The sequence below is a fragment of the Anabrus simplex genome, chromosome 5 (assembly GCF_040414725.1).
Source record: "Anabrus simplex isolate iqAnaSimp1 chromosome 5, ASM4041472v1, whole genome shotgun sequence".
NCBI classification, from domain to species: domain Eukaryota; kingdom Metazoa; phylum Arthropoda; class Insecta; order Orthoptera; family Tettigoniidae; genus Anabrus; species Anabrus simplex.
The window spans coordinates 10,924,263-10,945,675 of record NC_090269.1 but is presented as its reverse complement, the minus strand read 5'-3'; the positions used below and the strand labels follow the sequence as shown (position 1 = coordinate 10,945,675).

The following is a 21,413-nucleotide window of genomic DNA, read 5'->3' as shown; positions in this document are numbered from 1 at the left end:
GAAGATGAAGAATTACTTAAATTTAAGAAAACTTATTTCTGCATCTGTTGACATTTTCTGGCAAGGATTCAGCCATTTTATTACCTACCGGTGCTAACGGCCTCTTACAATTTTTCAATACACGCTTCTGCCTTACTTACTACGAATTTCATCAGCGGCCTTGAAAAGATTGTATTCATGACAATCAAGTTTATGCTTGTGTACACGCCCTCATGTCGTTGGCTTTTTATTACTACCACTTTGATTTTCCAATATTTTATATGAACTGTTTTAATTCGAATTTTAATAGAAGTTTTAGTCTCCGACAAGATTATAGTTTAATCATAAGACAGTTTTCCATTAGCATCTTTTTATTTTATCATTTTTCACAATTTTATTGTTCCAAATTTTAATAACAGACTAAACTTTTAACTTCCACTTTTTATTTTAGTTGTATTTTTGATGATTGTATTTAACTTCCACTTTTAATTTAGTTGTATGTTTGATTATTGTATTTAGGCTGAAAATGCCCTTAATTGAGGGCGAAACATGTCCTATGTAACTAAGAATTTAATTATGTAACAACTATACGTGAAAGTATAAGTATTGAATAGGTGGAATAAAATAAAAACACCTTTATCATTGTTGAACTGTTAAATTTTCAATACGGACCTAAAATGAGGTTTATAACATGTAATGATCTGATCCCTTCGAAGACTTTCAACATACCTGGCTACTGTTTACTTCGGAAGGACAGAGCTGGAAAGAAGGAAGGAGGTGTGAAAGCGATAGTCAAAACCAGTTTAAAGCCTAGGATAATTGCATGTTCAGATAGCGAATACAATAGACGACCGGAGTTCCTGCTCTTGGAAATAATCGTAGCCCATCAGAAAAGTGCTGCCTGTGTAGTGTACAAGCCACCTGCAATTGGACATTTGGAGGACGTAGAGAATGCATTGTTACGCGTACTCCCGCAATATGAACATGTAATTGTCATGGGCGACTTTAACACAGACACCGGAAACAACAATGCCGAATGTCGGCAGCTTTTAAGCATGATTACATCTTGCAATATGAGCATTTTGCAAACACTCCCTACTCACCACACCGCCACGTCACACATGACAATCGACTTGATGATTGTCAAGAATACAGACAAAGTACTACAACACGGACAGACACCTGTACCAGGAATTTCAGCTTATGATCTAATATACATATCCTACTCCTTGAAGACCCGACATACAAAACCAAGGACTATTACACTCAGAGATCTCTCTAGAATTGACTACAGTATGTTCACTGAGGACGCACTAGATGTTCCATGGCACCATATACTGACAGTTGACGACATTGATATTAAAGTAAACATATTTACAATTAAAATATCAAGGAAGATTCAACCTTTTCAATACAAAACGTGTTGAATAAGATGTTCACAACATAATATTTATTAAATAGTTAGAACCGGTTTCGACGCTCATTGCGTCATCATCAGCTACAAAAATCACAGATGGGCAAAGTACATGTCATAAAAATTGCATTAATAACTCTTGCATGGCTGAATACAAATGGTAGACTGCTTTTTCTTAAAAGCTAGAAGAACTTGAGTAAAATATGATGATGTGATGTGACACATAAAAACATAGTAGTTTGATGGGTAAGTATTGTGCATAAAATTGAACTGATGCTTTGAACATAAAAGTCTGAATATGATGATAAAACGATGTGGTAAAAACAAAGTAGTAAAATTGTCCACTCTTCTGACGTTCAATTCAGGCACATAAGTCCAAGTCCGATGAAATAAAGCAATACCAACAAAAAGATTTTGTCGAGGCCGGGACACCTGATGTTGGGCGATTGAATAAGGTTGATCTTCGAATTAGTCTCAGCTCAACAGGGTGGTGAGTCTTAAAAGAAAGGAAAGAAAAACTAAGTTAGTGAAATGGAAGTCTAAATGGAGTCGCGGCCAAGGATGATAGGATATGAGACTCACCTTGTTTAGCGTGCTGAGTGTGTGGTGTAAGAAGAGTTGTGGACAAGTGAGATGGATGTGACTGAGTAGTGAAGTTAGAGTGAGAGGGGTGGAAAGGGTGGGGGGAGGGGAAGTGGAGAGGAGAGGGGTAGGGAGGCAGAGTTTAAGGCGGGTCAGAAGGGCGGAGTGGCAGTGGTGTGGGACGTAAAAGAGTACTGTGGAGAGCGTGAAAGATCGATTTTCCTCCCGTGGTTTTTATACCTCTAAAGACTTCTATTAGGAAGTCGAAAAGAATGTTGGATCTTTCTGAGATTTCGTTAAGATTTAAGATAGAGTTAAAAAATTGGTCTAGGTGAATAAAACAGTTCTCCGTAACGTCGAGTAAAGGGCCTTTATTTATGTTTTTGAGAATTTCTAGGTCTTGTTCTATGGTAGTAAAATTATGCTTTAAGTCATGTATATGTTGGCCTATTGCGGAAAATCTATTATATCTGATGGCATTAACGTGTTCTAAGTATCTAACTTTGAAGCTGCGCTCTGTCTGTCCGATGTATGAGGAAAAACAGTTATTGCATTGAAAACGGTAAACGCCTGACATTGCGTAAATGTCAGACCTGTTAACTGATTTGGAATTGTGAACTATATCTATGTTTCTATTACTGGTTCTGTAAGAAATTTTAATATTATGTTTCTTGAAAACATTCGTTACACTGTGTATGTTTTCGTTAAAGCTGAAGGTGGCGAATAGGGCAGGGTTATGTCTTTCTTTGGTTAATGTTGTCTTTAGTCTATGTTTACATTTGTTAATGATGCGTTCTATGAATGAGGTGTTATAACCGTTGAATTTAGCAATGGCACAAATGGTGTTCAATTCCTTCTTTAGGTTTTCCTTGGATAACGGTATTTTTAGTGCACGGTCTACCATACTATAGTAAGTGGCGCATTTATGTGCGTGTGGATGTGTAGAGTCATTTCTAATAGTAGTCGCTGTTTGGGTTGGTTTTCTGTAGATATTGTATTCTAAAGAAGAAGGATGTCGTTTAATTGTAAGGTCTAAAAAATTGATCGAGTAAATGGAATCGGATTCTAATGTGAATTTTATATTAGAATCAATCTTGTTCAAGTTATTAAGAGTGGTAGCTGCATAACACCTCATTCATAGAACGCATCATTAACAAATGTAAACATAGACTAAAGACAACATTAACCAAAGAAAGACATAACCCTGCCCTATTCGCCACCTTCAGCTTTAACGAAAACATACACAGTGTAACGAATGTTTTCAAGAAACATAATAATAAAATTTCTTACAGAACCAGCAATAGAAACATAGATATAGTTCACAATTCCAAATCAGTTAACAGGTCTGACATTCACGCAATGTCAGGCGTTTACCGTTTTCAATGCAATAACTGTTTTTCCTCATACATCGGACAGACCGGCCGCAGCTTCAAAGTTAGATACTTAGAACACGTTAATGCCATCAGATATAATAGATTTTCCGCAATAGGCCAACATATACATGACTTAAAGCATAATTTTACTACCATAGAACAAGACCTAGAAATTCTCAAAAACATAAATAGAGGCCCTTTACTCGACGTTACGGAGAACTGTTTTATTCACCTAGACCAATTTTTTAACCCTAACTTAAATCTTAACGAAATCTCAGAAAAATCCAACATTCTTTTCAACTTCCTAATAGAAGTCTTTAGAGGTATAAAAACCACGGGAGGAAAATCGATCTTTCACGCTCTCCACAGTACTCTTTTACGTCCCACACCACTGCCACTCCGCCCTCCTGACCCGCCTTAAACTCTGCCTCCCTACCCCTCTCCTCTCCACTTCCCCTCCCCCCCACCCTTTCCACCCCTCTCACTCTAACTTCGCTACTCAGTCACACCCATCTCACTTGTCCACAACTCTTCTTACACCACACACTCAGCACGCTAAACAAGGTGAGTCTCATATCCTATCATCCTTGGCCGCGACTCCATTTAGACTTCCATTTCACTAACTTAGTTTTTCTTTCCTTTCTTTTAAGACTCACCACCCTGTTGAGCTGAGACTAATTCGAAGATCAACCTTATTCAATCGCCCAACATCAGGTGTCCCGGCCTCGACAAAATCTTTTTGTTGGTATTGCTTTATAACATCGGACTTGGACTTATGTGCCTGAATTGAACATCAGAAGAGTGGACAATTTTACTACTTTGTTTTTACCACATCGTTTTATCATCATATTCAGACTTTTATGTTCAAAGCATCAGTTCAATTTTATGCACAATACTTACCCATCAAACTACTATGTTTTTATGTGTCACATCACATCATCATATTTTACTCAAGTTCTTCTAACTTTTAAGAAAAAGCAGTCTACAATTTGTATTCAGCCATGCAAGAGTTATTAATGCAATTTTTATGACATGTACTTTGCCCATCTGTGATTTTTGTAGCTGATGATGACGCAATGAACATCGAAACCGGTTCTAACTATTTAATAAATATTATGTTGTGAACATCTTATGCAACACGTTTTGTATTGAAAAGGTTGAACCTTCCTTGATATTTTAATTGTGAATCTCAGTTCAATACGGGAAAATGAAGTCTTCAACTTATAATGACAAAGCTAACCAAGCAAAATTTAAAGCCCATCAATACATGGGCCTAAGAATAAAGATCGCAAAACTGGGCAAGGACATTCGTTTCTTAAAACAATGTTTATTATACAATTTAACTCCGAACTTTCTTAAAAATAACTCGAAAAAAATACAATGAAAATCTCCTCAACACTCGAAAACCCAAGCCAAGGTAAATAAAATCTGGCTTAAGAATGAAATAAGATTTTTATACAAGAAAAAATCTTTTTTAAATAACAAACTATATGAGACGCACCTTGAGACAGCACATTTAGTTTCTAAAGCTCAATGGAATATTTTCCAAAATAAAATTGCGGACAAACTGTTCTATATACTTGAACAAAAACAAGCAACACATGAGAAGAAACTTAACAACCTTAAAAATAACGCAAGGCTGAATAGTCCAACTACAACATTTCCTAACGAATCGAATACCCGTAACCTAGAGTCTTTAATAGAACATTTCCATCCCCCAGTAGCTAACTTAACAGAAATAACACTTTCAGACAAGGAAAACGAGATCCACGAAAAAGGACCAAAACACAATTGGCCGAATCCAAATAAAGTTAACATCGCTACCACACTAGTCATACAATCCGAAACAGCCATAAATAAAATACCTTTAGACGCACAAGATGAGGTTAGATTCGATGTCAAACGAACTTTAAACAAAATCAATAACCTAAAAAACAGAACAACTCCCACTAATATTAGTTCACATAAAAAAACCTTTGCAGAATGAGAACACATTACAAAACTCGCGGAAAAAATTAAAGTTCATAACCTTATCATCACAAAAGTGGATAAGGGCAATACAACAGTCATCATGGATAAAAATGATTATATCGAAAAAACAAAAAGTTTTTTCAATACTTGTTCTTTCTCTTTAGTCAAAAAAGATCCGACACAGCAAATCCAACGTCTCCTAAAACAAACTTTAAAAAATACATCATTCCTTTTTACAGAACTAGAAAAAACGAGATTAATTAATATGAATCCCGGCCTACCTACCGCAAAAGCTCTCCCCAAAATCCATAAGACCGGCGTCCCCATACGCCCCATCATCAACTATAGACCTAGCCCATTATATAAATTGGCCCAATTCATACAAAAATTTCTTAGTAAAAACTATAAATTTCAGTCGAAAAAATCCGTAAAAAACACCATCGAACTAATCGAAAAACTGAATAAATTTGAAATACTACCATTTTACACCCTTCACTCATTCGATATTAATAATATGTATCCCAGTATCAACACCAAAAAACTCGTAATACATAACAACTATTTCGCATTTGACAAATGCATTTACCAACAAGATGGACTGGCTATGGGGTCGCCGGCCTCAGGAATTTTAGCTGAAATTTACATAGATTTCCTAGAAGACACTGCAATTAATACCAATAACACTTTTTCAAATATACACTTCTGGTCTAGATATGTTGATGATACTCTGGTTATTCTTGATGACAGAATGGTTAATGCAGCTACCACTCTTAATAACTTAAACAAGATTGATTCTAATATAAAATTCACATTAGAATCGCATTCCAATTACTCGATCAATTTTTTAGACCTTACAATTAAACGACATCCTTCTTCTTTAGAATACAATATCTACAGAAAACCAACCCAAACAGCGACTACTATTAAAAATGACTCTACACATCCACACGCACATAAATGCGCCACTTACTATAGTATGGTAGACTGTGCACTAAAAATACCGTTATCCAAGGAAAACCTAAAGAAGGAATTGAACACCATTCGTGCCATTGCTAAATTCAACGGTTATAACACCTCATTCATAGAACGCATCATTAACAAATGTAAACATAGACTAAAGACAACATTAACCAAAGAAAGACATAACCCTGCCCTATTCGCCACCTTCACCTTTAGCGAAAACATACACAGTGTAACGAATGTTTTCAAGAAACATAATATTAAAATTTCTTACAGAACCAGCAATAGAAACATAGATATAGTTCACAATTCCAAATCAGTTAACAGGTCTGACATTTACGCAATGTCAGGCGTTTACCGTTTTCAATGCAATAACTGTTTTTCCTCATACATCAGACAGACCGAGCGCAGCTTCAAAGTTAGATACTTAGAACACGTTAATGCCATCAGATATAATAGATTTTCCGCAATAGGCCAACATATACATGACTTAAAGCATAATTTTACTACCATAGAACAAGACCTAGAAATTCTCAAAAACATAAATAAAGGCCCTTTACTCGACGTTACGGAGAACTGTTTTATTCACCTAGACCAATTTTTTAACCCTAACTTAAATCTTAACGAAATCTCAGAAAAATCCAACATTCTTTTCGACTTCCTAATAGAAGTCTTTAGAGGTATAAAAACCACGGGAGGAAAATCTGTCTTTCACGCTCTCCACAGTACTCTTTTACGTCCCACACCACTGCCACTCCGCCCTCCTGACCCGCCTTAAACTCTGCCTCCCTACCCCTCTCCTCTCCACTTCCCCTCCCCCCACCCTTTCCACCCCTCTCACTCTAACTTCGCTACTCAGTCACACCCATCTCACTTGTCCACAACTCTTCTTACACCACACACTCAGCACGCTAAACAAGGTGAGTCTCATATCCTATCATCCTTGGCCGCGACTCCATTTAGACTTCCATTTCACTAACTTAGTTTTTCTTTCCTTTCTTTTAAGACTCACCATCCTGTTGAGCTGAGACTAATTCGAAGATCAACCTTATTCAATCGCCCAACATCAGGTGTCCCGGCCTCGACAAAATCTTTTTGTTGGTATTGCTATATAACATCGGACCTGGACTTATGTGCCTGAATTGAACATCAGAAGAGTGGACAATTTTACTACTTTGTTTTTACCACATCGTTTTATCATCATATTCAGACTTTTATGTTCAAAACATCAGTTCAATTTTATGCACAATACTTACCCATCAAACTACTATGCTTTTATGTGTCACATCACATCATCATATTTTACTCAAGTTCTTCTAGCTTTTAAGAAAAAGCAGTCTACCATTTGTATTCAGCCATGCAAGAGTTATTAATGCAATTTTTATGACATGTACTTTGCCCATCTGTGATTTTTGTAGCTGATGATGACGCAATGAGCGTCGAAACCGGTTCTAACTATTTAATAAATATTATGTTGTGAACATCTTATTCAACACGTTTTGTATTGAAAAGGTTGAACCTTCCTTGATATTTTAATTGTGAATCTCAGTTCAATACGGGAAAATGAAGTTTTTAACTTATAATAGTAAACATATTTAACGAATATCTGACAGCGCTCAATGATCGACACACTCTGCCGAAAACAGTATGGGTAACACGAACCCCAGCACCATGGCTAAACTTAGAGCTAAAGGAGTTAATGGCAAGATAAGATGCCGCACATAGAAAGTTTAAGCGACAACCGACAAGACAATTTTGACGCATTTAAACGGCTACGAAATAAAACATCGCAGGCAGTACGCAACGCTAGAATTAGACATGCACATACCCTGCTAAAACAAAATACTAGACCTGCTATGGCTTGGAAAGAACTAAGACACATGGGAATAGGTAAACAAAGGAACGATCATCCTATTGACATACACCTGGACTACCTCAATACATATTTTACCACTCCCGGACATACCATTGACAGAGAAAGGAAACATAGAACACTATACAGCAATTACAACTCCCCTGCACCTGACAGAGAAAAATTCTACTTTTCACATGTAACACCCTCGCAAGTTAAACAAGCCATATTTAGAATAAAATCGAAGTCCAAAGGGATAGACAACATATAAATAGAACTTATTAAGACAATAATTGACATAATTTTACTTACTATAACTCACATATTTAACCACTCACTAATGACTGGCATATAACCCTCCTTATGGAAAGCTGCCGTTGTCGTCCCGCTCGCTAAAAAATCATCGCCTGAAGACGTAACTGACTATAGACCTGTGAGCATATTATCGGTCCTTTCAAAAGCCCTACAATTCACTGTACACCAACAAGCCTCCAACTACTTGCAAATAAACGATATTCTTGACGAACACCAGTCTGGTTTTTGACGTAACCACAGCACTAGTACTGCACTACTTAAGGTTACAGACAACATTCGCAATGCGATGGACAAAAGACAAGTTACCATACTAGCTCTTCTTGACTTCTCTAAAGCTTTTGACTCTGTTGACATAGACATACTACTTTCCAAACTATTTAAAACTCCACTTCTCGACAAACAGTCATCAGTGGATGAATTCATACCTCCACGGTCGTCTGCAGTGTTTAAGAAATAACAATAATGACTATTCGTCCTGGCGATCCCTAGACGTTGGTGTTCCACAGGGGTCTGTCCTAGGACCGCTTCTATTTTCTGTGTATATCAATGATAATACGTAGTCGGCAGACAGCTGCAGACACCACATGTACGCTGATGATATACAATTATACTTGCACTGTGAACCGGTAAGACTAACCGATGAAATTAAAAATTTCAATAGAGACTTACAAGAAATCTGTAACTGGACTGACATGCATGGACTTAGATTAAATAATGTAAAATCTCAAGCTATAATAATTTCACATCCTCAGCTATGTTCAAAAACTATAAGCAAATTCACTTTACCAAAACTCTACTTACAAAATTCACCCATTGATTTCAGTGAATCTGTCAAAGATCTCGGCGTTATGATAGACGAACATCATTCTTGGAAGCAGCAGGTTACCAGCATCTCCAGGAAAGTATTTGCGACACTTAACTCACTTAGAAGATTCCGCAACATATTTTCTCGAGTATTAAAAGAACGCCTCATTTGCACTCTGGTATTACCTCATTTCGACTACTGTGACGCCGTGTACAACGACCTGACTGCTACTCTTAACGACAAACTACAACGCGCGCAAAACGCCTGTGTTCGCTATATATGTGACCTACGTTACTTCGACCATGTTACACCTGCCTACGATGAACTCGGTTGGCTAAAACTCAAACAGCGCCGTAATCTTCATGTTTTATGCCTTCTTCATACTCACCTCCCTACTTGTACAGTCAATTTCACCACCTCTTATCCAATCACAGTTTTGGAACACGGTCAAAATCTATTCCACCTCACCGCACCATACGATACACAAACTTGTTATTTCTTCAGCATGACAATGGAATGCACTACCCGTCTCTGTCAGAGGAGCCTCACCTGCTAGTTTTAGGCAACTTTGTCACCGCTACCTACTAAGTAATGCTATGGAAATATTGTAGATTTAGCATTCCTCAAACTATAGACTTTATATAATCCCACTGTTATTACCAAGGATAATAGAAATTAGCTAATCATGTCATAATTGTGTAAATAATCATCTTCATCATCACCATCATCATCATCATCATCATCATTCTCCTATTTTTATTTTTTATCATAATATTGTATTGTCTAGTAGTTGCAAGATGTTTCAACTGTGTGTTTATTTCAATTTTGTACATGTAAAAACTGTATTTTGTGGTAAGATGGAAGAGAGGGCCTAATGGCCTTAATCTTGCCAGACAAGATAAATCGTATTGTATTGTATCTCCAACTATAATTAAGGTACAGCCCCAGCATTTGCCTGGTGTGAAAATGGGAAACCACTGAAAACAGTGCCTGGTGTGAAAATGGGAAACCACTGAAAACCATCTTCGGGCTGCCAAGAGTGGGATTCGAACCCACTATCTCCTGGACGCAAGCTCACAGCCCCGCGCCCCTAACCGCAGGGTCAACTCACCCGGTTTAAGCAGCTGACATTTTGCCTATCTGTATCCACTTTTCTGCTGACAAGAACTTTTGCTATGGGTTCGGTTGAAAAAAAAAAAAAAAAAAGCCTTGATGCATTCCTGAAACATGCGACAGAGTTCCTGCTTCCTCAGCTATCTTCATCCAATCAAGAGGTACAAACACATATTGTGGTTTCTTCTTCTTTTTCTATATATGAGCACACACTGTGTCATTTTCTAGTTACCTGCGGCCAGGTATCAGGAACTTATGGTCGGCTACTTCATTACCAGTATTAACAACATACTTCAATAGTAACACAACAAATTACTATCACTCTACAAAAAACATTCACTCTGTAATTATACGTGTTAATTTGTCACAAAAAATCTGTAACGACTCATGAAAACTCAAGAAAACCAAAGCTGTGAACATCAAGTTCATCTGGAACATAATCATCATTCTCTGCCGAATCCTGTGTTGTAATATCATTTTCACTTCTTTCAGAATAACACCTGTAATTTTTTAAAAAGTTCTTTCGATCTGATGTGAATATTCTTCTTTGAAAAGCAAGCCGGATGCACGGCTGTCAGCTCTATCCGCCATCCTGTTACTTGTACCACCATAGCGTGGAGAGTCATGAGGAAATATACCTTTTGTAGTTATACCACCTATCGGCAGAGTGCAGAATATTACCGCTATCACTTGTCCCTCCTTGCTGTTTAAAATATACATCCTCCCCGACTTGTATCCTGCACTTAACTCATTTTTATAAAAAAATCTCACTTATACTGTTATTCATCCATTCATTTTATGTTGTATGTACTTCAATTTTGCACTTTAAGTATCAGGCTTAACCTTTTAAGCACTGAGCACGCATATATGTCACTACGGACTGACAACAAATGTAGCGTTTTTAAAATTACATTTGTGATGCTATCATATAAACGCGATGGACATGAGTCTCAGAGGTTTTCATTTTCATAAGTCTTAGAATACACTGATCTGCAATCTCTTGTAAAGCCTCGAATACAGAATATCTTTGAATTACTTTTTTTGAGTGCAAAGAAATGACTAAAGGAACTCTTTGTTTACTTCACTGTCATAATGCCTGATCATATGCGAATGCGAACAGGCTGTGATAGTAGCAGTACATGTTCTGTATGAAAGTGGGCAGTGATGTCACCTTAGATGACATAAATGAAGTGATTGCTTAATATAGGGTAACTAAGAGTAGGAGTTTGTCAGTGAAGGTAGATGTTTGGAAAATTCAAGTTGTGATGTTAAAGTGGAAAATGTGTTGAAGCTGAGGTTGGGACACAGAAGAGACAAGTTTCTTTGGAGTGCAAGTACATTCGTGCCTATTATAAATGTATCTGATAATTCACGGAGTGACACAATAAAAGGACAGCTCCCAAGACAACAATCCAGGTAAGTAATTTCTCTCTTTCTAACCCAGCCTACAAGAAGTGCGTCACGGTTGCTTAACATAGAACTTAAAATGTTAAAATCAAATATGAACAATACAAAATAAGCTTAATTAAGTTCTGTTCTGTATCATTTTCCACTTGACTTGAACGATAGAATAAATCTTGGTTACCACACAATCAGGTCCCTTGGATGACATTATAACCAAGTTCTACTTCATTCCAAAACATACCCACTAACAATAGTGGTTGAAATACACTGAATGTTAAGAGGATATCAGTGGCCTTGAGTTGTCAAACTGTTGAAATGAATAAGTAGATTAATTTAAAAACTGGTATTTTCCATTTGTGTAAACAGCAAAAGAATATGTCCTGATTCTAAGATGATTTTGAAAAAAAAAAAAAAAGCATGTAAGAGGAGATCTAGCGTGGGTTGATTTTCGGTAAGGTACTTCCTCTATTTTCTGACTGCCTCTCCTCGCTTCTGTCCTCCCAGGAGTTGGAGCATTTTTTCCTTTCTTGACATGTTCAACTGAAGATTTCAAACATTTGTATTTAATGAAATGGATATATGCAATAAAGCAGTATTCTTTTAATAAATGAAGGAATAATACTACCTTTTGTGTCTGCCCCAATGCAGAAGCTATGCTTGTTTGCGAAGGTTTCTGAGCAGACGCTGCAGTATATGCATCCAGAGCTGATGTTTGGTTTGTTCCACTTAGATCTAAGTTGGAAGTTGCTCTCGGCGAAGGAAGAGAATCTAGCACCGATCCCGACACACTAGTGGGATATTTTGACTGTTCCGACGAGGTGTCGAAAGAGCTTGTCTCACTCCCAAACTCAAGTCCACCAAACTGTACATCCAGGTACCCAATACTATTAATAGCATCACCTGGCATTTCTACCGCTGTTGATGGAATCTGAAACAAATAAATACAAATATAGCAGAAAAATACTTCCTTTTCAATTTTATAGCTTTACACATGGAAAAAATATATATATATTAGAAAGAAAACAAATTTAAACTCTGCTAAGGTGAGAGAAATACCAGCAAGTCACAATAATAATGGGACAACTGCTCCTATACCCACAGGATATGTCTGCAAAGCAGACACAACGGATAATAATGTTAATTTCTTCTACTGCATTCCATTTTCTATTATGACAGCAATATGCTTTGTGTTGATTCTGACTGAAGTGGGTCATTTAAAAAGTATTGCAATACCTATTCCATATCAATCATACAGCGAAAATGGCTAAAGCCAGAACTTGGAGAAGCCAGAAATTTTTTGGGAAATTTTTGTGCACGTGTTTGATTTTTCATAGTTAATACTGCATTTACTAGTGTATTAGACCCCTTTTCCTTCCACGTTTACAGCCAAAAAAAAAAGAAGTTGGGGGTCTAATATGCGATAACATCAAATTTTTGGCAGTGAACACATAGCTTCTAGCCAATAAGGAGCTATAAATTATAAATGTAAAACATTCTACATTATTCTTCAAACGTATTAATGTATATACTGGCTACTTTAGTTGGAAGGCACGACTTTTAGGCCTACATATAAAGTACATAGTCCATGGGAGGATAGGGGTAACAGATCCATAATAGACTATATCTTAACAGACTTTGAATTCAGGAAATCTGTTAGGAATGTACGAGTTTTTCGCGGATTTTTCGATGATACAGACCACTAACTGATCTGTAGTGAACTAAGTATCTCTAGGCTTAGGGAAGAGAAAGTGAAATCTGTCTGCAAACGAATAAGGGTAGAAAATCTCCAGGACGAGGAAATCAGACAGAAGTACATGGATATGATTAGTGAGAAGTTTCGAACACTAGACAGTAAGCAGGTTCAGGATATAGAAAGTGAATGGGTGGCATACAGGGATGCTGTAGTAGAAACAGCAAGGGAATGCCTAGGAACAACTGTGTGTAAAGATGGGAAAAGGTGAACATCTTGGTGGAATGATGAAGAGAGAGCAGCCTGTAAACGTAAAAAGAAGGCTTATCAGAAATGGCTCCAAACAAGGGCCGAGACAGAGAGGGATTTGTACGTAGATGAAAGAAACAGAGCGAAACAAACAGTAGTTGAATCCAAAAAAAAGTCATGGGAAGATTTTGGTAATAACCTAGAAAGGCTAGGTCAACAGCAGGGAAACGTTTCTGGACAGTAATAAAGAATCTTAGGAAGGGAGGGAAAAAGGAAATGAACCGTGTTTTGAGTAATTCAGGTGAACTCATAATAGATCCCAGGAAATCACTGGAGAGGTGGAGGGAATATTTTGAACATCTTCTCAATGTAAAAGGAAATCATCATGGTGGTGTTGCAAACAGCCAAGCTCATGGGGAGGAGGAAAATGATGTTGGTGAAATTATGCTTGAGGAAATGGAAAGGATAGTAAGTAAACTCCATTGTCATAAGGCAGCAGGAATAGATGAAATTAGACCTGAAATGGTGAAGTATAGTGGGAAGGCCAGGATGAAATGGCTTCATAGAGTAGTAAAATTAGCATGGAGTATTGGTAAGGTACCTTCAGATTGGACAAAGCAGTATTGCACCTATCTATAAGCAAGGGAACAGGAAGGAATGCAACAACTATCGAGGTATCTCATTGATTAGTATACCAGGCAAAGTATTCACTGGCATCTTGGAATGAAGGGTGCGATCAGTCATTGAGAGGAAGTTGGATGAAAACCAGTGTGGTTTCAGACCACAGAGAGGCTGTCAGGATCAGATTTTCAGTATGCGCCAGGTAACTGAAAGATGCTACGAGAGGAATAGGCAGTTGTGTTTATGTTTCGTAGATCTAGAGAAAGCATATGACAGGGTACCGAGGGAAAAAATGTTCGCTATAATGGGGGACTATGGAATTAAAGGTAGATTATTAAAATCAATCAAAGGCATTTATGTTGACAATTGGGCTTCAGTGAGAATTGATGGTAGAATGAGCTCTTGGTTCAGGGTACTTACAGGGGTTTCACCTTTGCTTTTCGTAGTTTACATGGATCATCTGCTGAAAGGTATAAAATGGCAGGGAGGGATTCAGTTAGGTGAAAATGTAGTAAGCAGTTTGGCCTATACTGACGACTTTGTCTTAATGGTAGACTGTGCCGAAAGCCTGCAGTCTTAATATCTTGGAACTTGAAAAAATGTGCAATGAGTATGGTATGAAAATTAGCCTCTCGAAGACTAAATTGATGTCAGTAGGTAAGAAATTGAACAGAATTGAATGTCAGATTGGTGATACATAACTAGAACAGGTCGATAATTTAAAGTATTTAGGTTGTGTGTTCTCCCAGGATGGTATTATAGTAAGTGAGATTGAATCAAGGTATAGTAAAGCTAATGCAGTGAGCTCGCAGTTGCGATCAGCAGTATTCTGTAAGAAGGAAGTCAGCTCCCAGATGAAACTATCTTTACATCGGTCTGTCTTCAGACCAACTTTGCTTTACGGGAGCGAAAGCTGGGTGGACTCAGGATATCATATTCATAAGTTAGAAGTAAAAGACATCGAAGTAGCAAGAATTATTGCTGGTACAAACAGGTGGGAACAATGGCAGGAGGGTACTCAGAATGAGGAGATAAAGGCAAATTTTGGAATAAAATCGATGGATGAAGCTGTACGCATAAACCAGCTTCGGTGGTGGGGTCAAGTGAGGTGAATGGAGGAGGATAGGTTACCTAGGAGAACAAGTACCATGTTCATCTCACACTTGGATTTAGATATGTTATATGCATTTGTACAAGTTTGGATATGTTGAGCCCTGTCTCATACTTATGCTGCGCTTGACCTATATGGCATCTGACGAAGTGTCTGCAAATTTTAATTCTTTAACTGCCAATTTCACCTTGTACTTACGAAAAATTTGAATATGTTATATGTATTATATGTATGTTATATGTATTTGAAATTAGTATTTAATTAGTATTTAATGACTCTTAATTCGCGTGAGTTTCACCCTTCATGGACTGTTTTGAAGTGTCATTACTGAATATCTACAAAATTTGAACCTTTACTGCCAAGTTCATCTCGCACCATGAGTTCAGATGTCATGTGCAATTTTAAGAGGCTTGATTCTGTTAAATCCTAACTCGTATTTGAACTACACTCGCACCAGTGCCATTCGTTGAATGAGTGAACGCAGACCTTTATGTGCCAAATTCATCGTGAACCTACAGTTTTGAGTATGTTGCATGTGTTTCAGGTTTTGCATTTATTGAGTCCAAACTCACGCTTGTGCAATTTTGTCTCACCCTTCACAGCTGGTTTTGAATTGATGCTTAGTGAATAAGTGATTTCAATCCCTAACTGCCAAATTTCATCTCAACCCAAAAAAATTTTTAAAATGTTATGTGCATTTTTGAAACAATTGTGTTTGTTGTTATCTAAGCTATGTTTTGTACTACACTCGCGGCAGGCAACATTCAATGGAAGAGTGTGAAATAATTTGAATCTCCAATGCCAATCATCTCGAACTTCCGTGTGGTTTTGTTGCAGTTTATATGTTTTTCTAAGTGATTATGGTTTTGAGCCCTATCTCATGTTTATACAATTTTGACTCACCCTTCATGACCATTTTGTAAACTGACATTGTAATTCACTATTTCATGCCTCTCATTTAAACACACTGATTTAACATCTTGTATAATGTAAATGTCTGCATGCTTACGCCTATGCCTATTTCCCACATTTTGGCTGAAGATGACGCCAAACAGCGTCGAAACTAGTTCCAAGTGTAAATATATGTTGTAAATAAACTTATAACATTTATTTGTATTGAAAAGGTGGACTCTTTTAAGTTTCCTATCTTATATACTCATTCATTCAACTGCAGTGTTACAATGTTGACACACGTATTTTAAATTAAAAACGTCTTAGTATCGAGTTAAAAAGTACTGTATTTTATGAAATGCGCTTCAGTAGAAGGTTTGGTAATATATAATAAGATATCTTGATGAGCTTGTGCGATTAGACATGCGTGAGTCACGTGTTATAAATAAAAAATTTAAAATTTTCTTATGTTTTGCTCAGGGTCAAGTTGTTGGGTTTGATGTCCCATTACCTAAGGTGCGACTGTTTCTCTCTTCATAATCTCATTCTGTTGGACTGTGTCAGATAATTTGCTGTCTTGGCCTGTCATTTATGTGCTTGTTAGAAGCGCACCATACGCTGGAGCTTGTGGCACAGTCAGAAAAAACAGAAATGGGACGCCAGAATTCCCAAAGAAAATTCAAAAGGGAGAATATATTTCATGGCAAAAGGCTGTTAGCATGCTAACTAGCATACACGAGCACGTGATGGTAGAAACAGGAGCATGTGATGGTAGAAACAGGTAAAATATATCACGCCACAGGGCAGAATAAAAAGAAACCTTTGAGTGTACTGGATTATAATGAGAACATGGGCCCAATTGACAAAGCTGATATGCAAGTAAGCTTCACTGCAACTTTTTTTATTATTTTTTTTTAATACCTGATAGACATTTCAGTGCTGAACTCTTACATTATTTACAAGGTGAAGACTACAAAAAAAATCCACATCTACTTGACTTCCATCTCTGTCTTATAGATCAGCTACTAAAGGAATTTGCAGTGGAGAGGAAACCAAGAAAAGGAGGTCGAGCACCTTCAGGAGGAGACCGCTTGAGACTTTCTGAACGTCATTTTCCTAAACCAGTATCTCCAACACAATCAAAGCAGAAACCACAACAGCGGTGTTTTGTGTGTCAGCACACAAAGAAGAGGTCACCCAAAAGAACAGACACTATAGAGCATCCAGCATTAAGAAAAGACTACAGGTCTTATGGGCTTTTACTTCTATTGGTGTTACCCACTTTAGTTCTACTTGTATATAAGAATTTTAATGGATTCCTATCAAAAATTATAATTTTTCTTATGAAACAAGCATTGGTTGTGCCATACAATAAGACGTAAAATCATTTTGATATCTCTGAGTTTATCCTTTTAAATACTGTATAACCGGTTCAGTACACGGAACAGCTGGCCATGCTTGTTGCATCGCGCGCCACATTTTAGCGCGTAGTGCGGAAGTGTGTACAGTAGTCAACACATGTAATAACTCGGCTTAACTACTGCGAATCATCATTGGCGAGGTCAGCGCGGCATGTTTCCCGTTTTGCGTGTGTCACTCATTACAGTAATTGCTTATGTAAGGGAGATATTCGGCAAATTGGAGTGATCGTCTTTCTGGGGCGCATAGTGTTTTGTTATAAATACAGTATATTGTGTTTCGTTTTTCATGTATTGCATTGCTTTTGGTTGTATCATGTATTTTTTTGCCTGTTTAGTATTTTATATAATCAATCAGCGAGTAATACATTTAAATTATGGCTGAATATGTGAAAAGGAGAAGTGGTGAAGTTGTCGAGAGAAAGGAATGGCAAATGGTGCTTAATACATTTTCATATTTGAAAACAAAGCATTCAGGACAAAGTGTAAGCTGGGTAGTAGATGAAGCTGTAAAGTTTTTAGAAATATCAAGGTCTTCCGTCTTCAAAATAAGGAAGGAAGCCAGCGAAGGGCACTCCAGAGACCCAGCAAGAAGCGGGAAAGGAAAAAGTTAATTCGCAGTAATTCCAGACTCATTAAATGCGATGATTTTGTCAGAAGTGGAATACAGCGCATTGTTCATGAATTCTATTTTAGAGATGAACCGCCAGCTCTGAACTACCCGATTTTAAGAAATCATATGAATAGCTCATTCAGCATTCTGTATTTTATGTTGTGGAAGAATATTTAAGTTATCGTATTTTGTGATAAACATGAAGCCCTTGCATCTGTTGTCACTTACGAGTAAATTTATCTGAAGTGAGCTGAAGGATTCATCACCGAGATAGAGATATCTCGCCGTCAGCTTCCTGTGTTGTAACCACAAAGTATTTGCCTTAATAGTGAAATGTTTCAGGCGGCTAATAGACTCAGCACTGCGCTCCCTGAAACCAACAATGTTTTCTAGACACGCATGTTATTATTATTATTATTATTATTATTATTATTATTATTATTTAGTTCGCATCCCTACATGTTCAAACTCTTACTCTATTTTGAATGATACAGTCAGTGGGCTGTTATCCTTAGAAACGTTATGGAAAAACGAAATTTCATGACTGTAATTTCATTAACGACTGGAGATAATTCGGCGTTTATATTATTATTATTATTATTATTATTAGTCTTGCAACAGCTGTACCAAGCGATGTATAATTTGTCATCACTGTATTTCACAAGCAGTGTCCGAGCCGCGGTGAGTGAGCGAGTATGGCAACAGTGGAAGGCAGCAGGCCCGTAAGGCCTGTAGTCTTAACTCAAAATGCTCTATAGGTGGATGTGTATTGAGAGTGATAGACCACTGTGTGTACACCCCTGTTTTGGAGAGTACCGCACCCTAAAGACATTTTGATTGGTGAAACTGTTGTAAAGTCAAGTCAGTGTGTTGTAAAGGATACAAACTTGATCACCGAAAGAGAGTAATTAGGGTCTTGTCAATTTTATTATTTCTTTCAGTATTTTGAGAAAAAATTATCTATGCCACTGAATTCAATTACTTTTTTTTTTTTTTTTTTTTTAGCAAGTTGTTATACGTCGCATGACACAGATAGGTCTTATGGCGACGATGGGACAGGAAAGGGCTAGGAGTGGGACGGAAGCGACCGTGGCCTTAATTAAGGTACAGCCCCAGCATTTGCCTGGTGTGAAAATGGGAAACCATGGAAAACCATATTCAGGGCTGCCGACAGTGGGGTTCGAACCTACTGTGTCCCGAAAACTGGACACACTTAAGCGACTGCAGCTATCGAGCTCTGTACCAATTACATTGAAGGTATCAGGTATGTACCATAAGTGTAAATTATGTGACTTTATTAATAGAGAAAAGTTAGAATCAAAATAACTTAAAATCAACAATTCAAAATTTTTTCAAGGAAAAATTCACTCCTGGTGGTCTGTAACTGTCACCAAAAACTCACTGATCAAACACTGAAGTATCTTAAAATAAATAAATGTATTGATTAGGTGGAAAGTTCCTATCTTTATATTCTTGATCATTGGAATCATCAATATGGATAATGAAGTTAATAGATTATAATATCTTCAGGTGTGGCGGTAATACATTTTATTATCATAATATTTAATTTCGTACGAACGTTGTCTCCATTTTTTAAATTAACGCATAGTATGTCGTTTGGTGTCTCCGACAATCATTAAGTGGGGACATAAATTTTTTTATCATTATTATTATTATTATTATTATTTGTAAGGTATGTTGGTGAGTAAAACAATAGTTTTGACTGGATTGTTTTTATCGCATTTTAAACCTACTTCTAACCATAGAAACCTATACTGGCCCGAGTTATGCAATATTAAATGATAACTTTGTTAATGATCTCGCCTACTATATTAATAGCAATAACCGTGAATATTTCTTACCTAAAGGAAACTCATTTCCTCATCATGAGGTGGTGCAGCTCTTTTTAGACAGGTCTCCAGTGGAAGGTAGTTGCATGTACCATTTTTACTGCATATCAATCTCCTGCCATTCGTAAATCTCTGGCAATACGATACCGGAAATCGAACTCAGGCTCCCGAGAATGGCAGCTAATTGTGTTAACCATTACGCTGGCGGACATTCTTAACTACAAAACACAGACATATACAGGAATGATGCGTGCTAGCAATGTGCGGGTCGGACATGAAACTCTTCACCTATTTGTGCGACGCCAGCAGAGTTGCAGTAGGCCTATGCTACAGAGGCGGACATTTCTTAAACACAAAACATAGATATACCGCATGACTTCGATGAGTCTTTTCATTGCATGGGTCGTACGAACAAAACTATTAAAAAATTTGTGCGATGTCATCAGAGCTGCAGTAAGGCTTGTTCCCGCGTAATTGTTTTTCTTTTCTGATGAATTACGCTGGGGGTCTTGTATGTAAGATTTATTTTTTTAATTTTCTTTGTCTCGAAAAGCCATGGGTGTGTGTGTGTCTAATACATGAGTAAATACGGTAAATTAAAAACTACAGAAATGAACTTTCTGTTTCCATTATCCTACTTGGCAGGATAAAACGGGAAATTTCTGTTGAGAAATGTACAATTAGTTTCCAATTCATTCATTCCTTGACTACCAGAATACTTACCAAATGCAGATTGTAATTAAGATAATAGACTGGGCTGTACAAACCAGTTAATGGATTTTCCCCACTGACACAATATTGCACCTAGTTTCCCAACGATTCTAAATTTACAAGACCAATTCAGAGATCTTGGGTAAACATTCAGTATGCTATAGTTTGTAATGGAGTATATAGGATCCACCTATTCAATACAATCCAATGACAAATATACAGTATATTATTTCATAATTGTTCTTGGGATCAGTTTTGACCTAAGAATAGGTCATTTCAGCCATTTACCTATAAAAATTGGTAAAAACATTAAAAGTGAATAACCTACTAAAAAGGAACAAAAACTTCTAAAATATGAACACAGATGTTAAAAGAGTCCATAAAAGCTTGAAGGAATATGCAATTCACTTGGTTGAAAGGCTATGTCCTAAGTGTCAGCGTGCAGCGGTGCGCGTGCTTCCACTCACTACTTGTTTACCGGCTTCCATGTG

General features: G+C 37.2%; 1 protein-coding gene across 2 annotated transcripts in view; it reads right to left on the bottom strand.

Annotated features, from left to right (window-relative positions):
• The window catches only part of lig (lingerer), a 612,955-nt gene that overhangs the window by 305,333 nt on the left and 286,209 nt on the right, over window positions 1–21,413 (bottom strand). For both annotated transcript variants that reach the window (XM_067146761.2, XM_067146762.2), the window contains exon 10: window positions 12,394–12,696. In XM_067146761.2, coding sequence (XP_067002862.1) covers window positions 12,394–12,696 — 303 coding nt within the window. The remainder of the gene's footprint in view (window positions 1–12,393; window positions 12,697–21,413) is intronic.